The sequence below is a fragment of the Emiliania huxleyi genome (genome assembly GCF_000372725.1).
Source record: "Emiliania huxleyi CCMP1516 chromosome Unknown EMIHUscaffold_20, whole genome shotgun sequence".
Taxonomy (NCBI): domain Eukaryota; phylum Haptophyta; order Isochrysidales; family Noelaerhabdaceae; genus Emiliania; species Emiliania huxleyi.
Window position 1 is genome coordinate 849,866 of NW_005200600.1, and position 6,603 is coordinate 856,468.

The following is a 6,603-nucleotide window of genomic DNA, read 5'->3' on the forward strand; positions in this document are numbered from 1 at the left end:
GGACCGAGATACGGGGAGATACGGGGAGATACGGGGAGATATGGGCAGATACGGGGAGATACGGGGAGATAGTCCGCGTCTACGGGCAGCGTCCCTCCGGATGGTCTTGAAGCGGCGCCGCCACGGAGGGAAGCGCCACCGCCCTCCCCGCGGCCAGCCCTCGCAACCGTGCAGACCCACCCACGCGCCCGACGCGCCTAGTACCATACCTCAACGGGATCGAACCCAGTGTGGGTTCAGGTACCGTGGGCGGTGCGGTATCACGGGCCCGGGTTGCCGCTAGGCCAGCACCAGCGCAGCCGGCAGCCGGCAGCAGTCGCGCCTGGAGAGGCGCCACGATCATCAGGGGGAGGTGTGGGGGAGGTGTGGGGGAGGTGTGGGGGAGGTGTGGGGGAGATGTGGGGGAGGTGTGGGGGAGGTGTGGGGGAGGTGTGGGGGAGGTGTGGGGGAGGTGTGGGGGAGGTGTGGGGGAGGTGTGGGGGAGGTGTGGGGGAGGTGTGGGGGAGGTGTGGGGGAGAGGTGGGGGAGGTGTGTGGGGGGTGGAGACTCTCCGTGGAGCGGCGCGTGACGAGGGCAGGCGCGAGGGGCGCGACGCCCTCGGGGAGGAGGTCGGAGTAGTCCCGCCCCGAGGCGATGCGGCGGTCGATCTCGTTGTTGCGCACGAGCCTGCCCCGGGCGGGCGAGGGGTGGGGGAGGGGGGCAGGGCGGGGGAGGGGGGGCAGGGGAGGTGGGGCGGGGGGTGGGGTAGCAGAGTTGGGCGGGGCGGGGCGGGGCGGGGTGGGGCGGGGTCGAATGAGCGGTGTGACGACGGGGCGGGCGTACGGCTGCGCACAGCTGGCTGGTTGGGTCGGGAGAGGCGGCAGAGGCAGCAGGAGGGAGGGGGAGAGAGAGAGAGAGAGAGAGAGAGAGAGAGAGAGAGAGAGAGAGAGAGAGAGGGAGAGAGAGAGAGGCGAGGCGGCAGCTGCGAGGAGAGTGGGAGCGGCGAGGGCCACGGTGGCGGAAGGGCGGCGGGGGAGGGCAGCAGAGGCAAGGGGCGGTGGGCACAGCTTGTTGAGCCGGAACGACTGCCGCGACTCGAGCCGCCAGATGATCTTGAGAAGGGTGATGTTGGAGTCGAAGGCGCCAGTGAAGGCGGCGAGGGTCGAGTCGCCGAATCGGCTCCCCTTTTGGTTGAGCAGGTTCAGCATCATCAGCCCTCGGTTTGTGCGGAGCGCGCTTGCTATGTGCGTGGCGCCCTCGTTGCCGCACCGGTTGCCCTCGAGGACGAGCGAAGCGAGGTGGTGGTTGCCAGCGAGCGCCGCGGCGAGCTTCTCGCAGCACGCGTCGTCGAGGTTGCACGCGGTCAGGTTGAGCTCGCGGCAATGTGAGTTGCCCGCCAGCGCATCGGCCAGCCGTGGAATCATATCCGACGCCTTCATCTGCAGGACAGCGTTGTTTGAAAGATCGCACGAGACCAGCTCGGGATCGTCCGCCTTGAGGCGCTCGATGGCCGCCGTGGCGGTCAGCTTGACCTGGATCTTCATCGCCAGCAAAGTCGGCAGCGTGAGAAGGTGGCCAGTTCGAGTCGGTAGGAAAAGAATTCACGCCACCGCTCACAGCACACAGCGATGCGCCCTCCCCCCTCGCTTTTGCAAAATCCTGCAAAGGTGGGGACGTGTCTGTCCTCGACCCAGCCCTAGCTTGGGATGTCCGTTGTATTTATTTATTTATTTTGTTTATTTATTCGATTCCCGTGCCGCCGCCACGGAAGGTGGCACGTGCTTTTGCGAAGCCCACTTTGCGGCCTTTGCCGCTTGCCCACCGCTTGGCTTCGTCAACGGGCGAGTGCCTTACCACACTCGCCTCGGCATCACTCGAAGCCGCGAGCTCGGATGCGGCCACAAGAGCGGCCTGCTTGGCACGCAGCTGCATAATCGTCGGCCCGCGTGCGCGGCTCTTCACGGCCTGTGCCGGCGAGTTGGCGTTCACGCGCTGAATCATCATCGTCATGGCTGCTGTCTCGCTCGCTGTGCGTCCTTGGAACTTGTGCCCGCCTCCTTCTCCTATGAGCTCGTATGCCACGTCGCCGCCTGTGTTTGGATTTCTATGTTTGCGATTTGGAATTTGGTATTTGTCCAACTCTGTGTTTATTTATTTATTACGTGCGGCCTAGATTTAGCCCACGCGCCTCTGCTCGCAAACACTCACCCATTGAATTGTCACTGCCCGTGAGTGCGAGATAGGGCTAGCAGTAGGCAGCTAGCCTCTGAGGAGGGCGTCCATAGACACCTCACTAGACCCCACACACGGTCTCGTCCGTGCCTCGCCGGCCGGAGAGATTGCTGGGGGTAGAGCAAGCCTGCTCTAGCCTCGCATGTTACTTCCTGTGTCGTCTGTTGTGTCGTTGTGCCCTTGTTTGTACTCTTGGCACCGTGGAGTGCTGGGGGGGGCGACAGGGAGGATGTGGCCTTGAGTTATGTGTACGCCTACTCAGGGTGTGTGGCAGCCCGCTGGCTGTGTGTCGTGTGAGCCTGTTTGTGTCTGTGTGTCGCTCGACGCTCGTGCGTGTCGTCATCATCTGTCTCGCGTCCACCCATACCGCGTTGGTGTCCAGTCCGAGCCTGGCTGTTCTTCACCTTCCCACATACTTACACACATACATAGTATGTGCTGTAAGAAAAGAATTGCGGGTGTCTGTTTCTTTCTTTCTTTCTTGGTCACTTCGGGGCGCGTGCGCCGGACTTGGGGGCCGGACGGCTTTCATTTCTCTCTGCGTTCTCGCACATGGAGTGCGAGGTATCTCGTCTGTCGCCGTCCCAAACTGTCACTCCCCTTTCTCCCGGCCTGGGTGGGGCGCGCGCGGGGGCGGCGGGTGTGCGGGATGTCTGTGGGCCCGAGAGCGATATGCCATGTCCGCTTGCGTTTGTTTCATAACATCGAAGGCTAGCTCAAAAGAATTTGCTCAAAATCTTGTCTGGTTTCGTTCAGGCGAGGGCGGGTCGCACACGCGCGCGCGCACACACCACACACACACACACACACACACACACGCCAGCCGCCCCTGTCAGTCAGGTGAGCCCGTGGATAGCGAGAGACTGCCAGTGAGAAGCCGGAGGAAGGTCGCTAGTCGAGAGAGATCGCCTGTGGAATTCTGGAATAGGGAGTCCACCGTGCTGCGAACCTGTCTGTCGCTGTCCCTTGCTTGTCAGGAGCAGGAGAACTAGAGAGCGCAACCAGTAGGAGGCCCGCGCCTGGGGTGCAACCCGTCCTATACGAGAGAGGAATCCCTGGGACCCTGTCGTGTGGGTGAACCCTGCCCAGCCCCCCTCCGTGTCGCGATGCCCGCCCGCCGCGGATTTCTTTCTTACTCGACGGCGGCGGTCGGTCTCGTTGGGGGTGGCGACGTCCGAATATATCTCTTAGGTGGCGAAGATCCCAGGGCGGATCTTCCAGCCCCTTTCGGCACCGCAGCGCGGTCCTACGGCCGCTGGTGGCCGCCCCGATGGCCCAGCTGGCCTAGCCGGGTCGGCTGCATGTCCCGGCGGGCCGTGGGGGCCATTGTTGGGTCATTGTGTCTCGTTTGAAAACGGGTTTTCGGCTGACGGCAGAAGATCCTCTGGAGGATCTTCTGCCGGGAACCAATGTCAGAGCTCTGAACGGCTGATCTGAGAGCCCCCCAGCACAGTAGGGATTGATTATGATCAGATCCATCACTCACTGGCCGGGGTTGAGCTATTCTAGACGACAAGCCGCGTGCAGAGTGCCTGAAGTTCAGCCCCGCACGACGCACAGACGTGCCGGCTAGTGGGCTGCTAGCGCTCTGCGGGCAGCAAATGTCGCGCTTCTGGGCCACCAAGCCGGTAAGATGACCTAACCCGGTCAGTCTGAGGCTGCGGCCATGATGGTTGTACTCCTCCTGGTGTCGGTGGACCACTTTTTCGGCTTGAGCTAGCGACGAGAATGATCAGCGCGAGGTGGACTCACGAGGGAGGCCACGGGTCGCCATGTTGGGCACACAGGTGCCACCCAGGCAGAAGTATTGACCAGACAATGAATACGTACAATACCCTCACAAAGAGAGCGATGCCTTCCCACCTGCTGACCGCTTCAGCGGTGGTCGCCACCAATGCAACGACGGCACTCGCCGGCCACGTTGCTGGCCAGCACCAACAATTCTGGGCGCCGCTCGGCCCGAGGCATTGCTAGGCCTGCTCAGGTCGTGCCACATGAGCACTGAATGGCCTCGTAGGGGGCTCATGGGGCCGGTGACGGCGCCCTGCGCCGAAGATCCCAGGGCGGATCTTCTGGCCGCTTAAGAGATACACGTGTATATGTCTCTCGTCGGCCTGGCTCTCGTCGCGACGCTGGCTCTTTACCCTCCCGCACCGGTTCGCGAGGTGCAGGCAACGTCGACCAAAGCCCGGCGGCTGGCTAACTTGCGCGAGGAGGGCTCTGCCGCCGTCGCCGCGCGCCAGTCCAGGGCGCTGATGCTCAAGGTGGCACAGCTCAGACAAGGAGGGCAGCGCCTCATCGAGGAGAGGGAGGCGCGGCTCGCCGCCCTCGACTCGATCCGGATCAACCGCGAGTTTGCCGAGCGTCACTTTGACATGCGCGCCGCCTTTCGCGCTGAGCTGGAGGTGAGGCCCGCTCGCGCCTTCGCCAACCGACTGGCGACCAAGTGGGAGACCGTGGCAGAGGCGCGAGTCGCTCGCGACCAGCGTGCGATGGAAGCGATGCGAGCTTGGGAGGAGGCAGAGAGAGCGCGCCGGCGGCTTGAGCGGGCGGAGTCGCGGCTGGCGGAGCTTGAGGCGGAGGCGGAGGGGGCGGAGGCGACGTCGTGCGAGGCCTTCCTCACCACTGTCATCACCTTCCAGGGGCGCAGCTTCAGAGTGTTCCTCGCCACCGACGCGACCACGGACCAGCTCGAGGACGAGGCGCAGATTGTGTTCCCGTCGCTGGCCGCCACGCCAGTCTGCCTCTGGGTGGGCGGTGAGCGGTTGCCGCGGGGTGCGCCGCTTAGCGCAGTGCTGCAAGCCGGCGGCAATGCGCCTCTGGAGAGAGTGATGGTCACGCCGCTCGGCGCGCTGTCTGCGGCTCGTCCAGAGGCGGCGCCGGCCACCGAAGAGCAGATGGCGGCTTCGTGGCGCGACCGAGCGTGGACCTCTGGGTAGGGACGGGCCACAGGGCGCGAGGGGGCGAACCCTCCGGTAGTTATTTCGAAGAGTTCAGACACGATTCGCTGTACTTGAATCAAACATGCCTAAACACGCCTGAGTGGGCAATCTGGGGGCGTATGGTTGAGGTATGTGCACCGCGCTGCGGTGGTGTGGCGCTGAGCTCCGCTGGCTGCTCCAGCCGCGGCTCGGACATCACCGCGCACAAGCGCTCCAATAGCTCCACACGACCCTCATGACACAGACAGCTATCGACAATCCCGTGAGCGCGCGGAGGCTATGATGGCGCGCTCTCCCGTACATGGTGTTGGGCTACCCAAGCCGTGCGAGAAGCGCCGCGCACGCTCGCAGTGGTCGCAAACGTGCGGCCTCGTCGCGCGCAGCCAGGCAGCCCTCGTCTCTAAGAGTATGCAAGCGAGCCTGCCCTGCCCCTCCCCCTCCCCCTGCCCCTGCCCCTGCGGCTCTCGACGGGCCAGACTGCTCGAGCGGTCCTCGAGCGGTCCTCGAGCGGTCCTCCCGTCATGAAGACGCCGCGGTGAGGGCGAGCGGTCCGCGGGCGAGGGGAAGCGCCCCGCGGCCAGAGGGCGGCGTGACGAAGGCGCGCTGCGTGAGAGAGTGCTGCGTCAGCGCCTGGCCAGAGGGGGAGGAGGAGGAGAGGCGTGTGAGAGAGAGGGGCTGGCGCCGCGAGCCGAGGCGGGTATGGGGTGGGGTGGGGTGGGTGGGCAGAGGACGCCACGAGCGAGAGGGGGCGAAGGGGCGGTGGAGAGGGGGGGGGGGGGGTTGTTCTGCGGGAGAGAGAGGGATGTGGGGGGGGAGCACTGGCGGCACTAGTTTGCGGCGCGCCTCGCCCAGCGCCGCCTTGAGCTTGCGGAAGAGTGCGTGGTACGCGAACGTGTCGCCCGACAGGCGGCAGCACGAGATGGAGAAGTGGCCGTCCGCCTCCTCGGAGACAAGTACGCGCATCGCCACGTCGCCGCAGCGCGCGGAGAGGGAGAGCGTCTCGCCGCTAGCCTGCTGACACCAGCCCCCGCTAGCTCAGCCCTACACCCTCCTCCTCAGGGGGGGGGTCGGGCCCGCTACGAGTCACGGCCTCCTCTCTCCCCCCTCTCTCCCCCCTCTCTCGGCCTCCCCTCGTCCTCCTCTCTCGTCCTCCTCTCTCGGCTATGTCTCGCCGGCCGCGCCCCAATCTCGTACTGCGTGTCCATCTGGCGGAGCGCGTCCCCGACCCTCTCCGCCAAGTGCTCGGGCTCGAGGAGGATCCTGTGGGAGGAGGGGGGAGGGGGGGCAGGGGGGGGAGGAGGGGGGAGGGAGGGAGGGGGGGGGTTGAGGGACGGCGGGGGGGGGGGGTTTAAGCAAGGGGGTAAAGTGGGTGGGCGGGTCCGGTCCCTCTTCCAAGGCGTCCAAGGGTGGGGTGGGGAACCTGTTCCAACCGAGCCCCCTGCAAAAGGGG

General features: G+C 65.3%; 3 protein-coding genes across 3 annotated transcripts in view; 1 reads left to right on the forward strand and 2 right to left on the reverse strand.

Moving 5' to 3' along the window:
* Positions 1-1,523, reverse strand: part of EMIHUDRAFT_99790 (hypothetical protein) — a gene marked incomplete at both ends in the record, with an annotated part of 4,291 nt that extends 2,768 nt beyond the window's left edge. Inside the window, 2 exons of the mRNA XM_005781755.1 lie at positions 570-666; positions 1,045-1,523. Of these exons, the coding sequence (XP_005781812.1) occupies positions 570-666; positions 1,045-1,523 (576 nt within the window). The remainder of the gene's footprint in view (positions 1-569; positions 667-1,044) is intronic.
* A 2,787-nt stretch (positions 1,524-4,310) lies between these two features.
* On the forward strand, positions 4,311-5,150 carry EMIHUDRAFT_204036 (hypothetical protein; the record flags this gene model as incomplete). Its single annotated transcript, XM_005781756.1, has 1 exon — positions 4,311-5,150. The coding sequence occupies one exon, from the start codon at positions 4,311-4,313 to the stop codon at positions 5,148-5,150; it is 840 nt and encodes a 279-aa protein (XP_005781813.1).
* A 55-nt stretch (positions 5,151-5,205) lies between these two features.
* EMIHUDRAFT_434686 (hypothetical protein) overlaps positions 5,206-6,603 on the reverse strand; it is a gene marked incomplete at its 5' end in the record, with an annotated part of 1,996 nt that continues 598 nt past the window's right edge. The window contains 3 exons of the mRNA XM_005781757.1: positions 5,206-5,783; positions 5,982-6,164; positions 6,326-6,417. Of these exons, the coding sequence (XP_005781814.1) occupies position 5,783; positions 5,982-6,164; positions 6,326-6,417 (276 nt within the window). The remainder of the gene's footprint in view (positions 5,784-5,981; positions 6,165-6,325; positions 6,418-6,603) is intronic.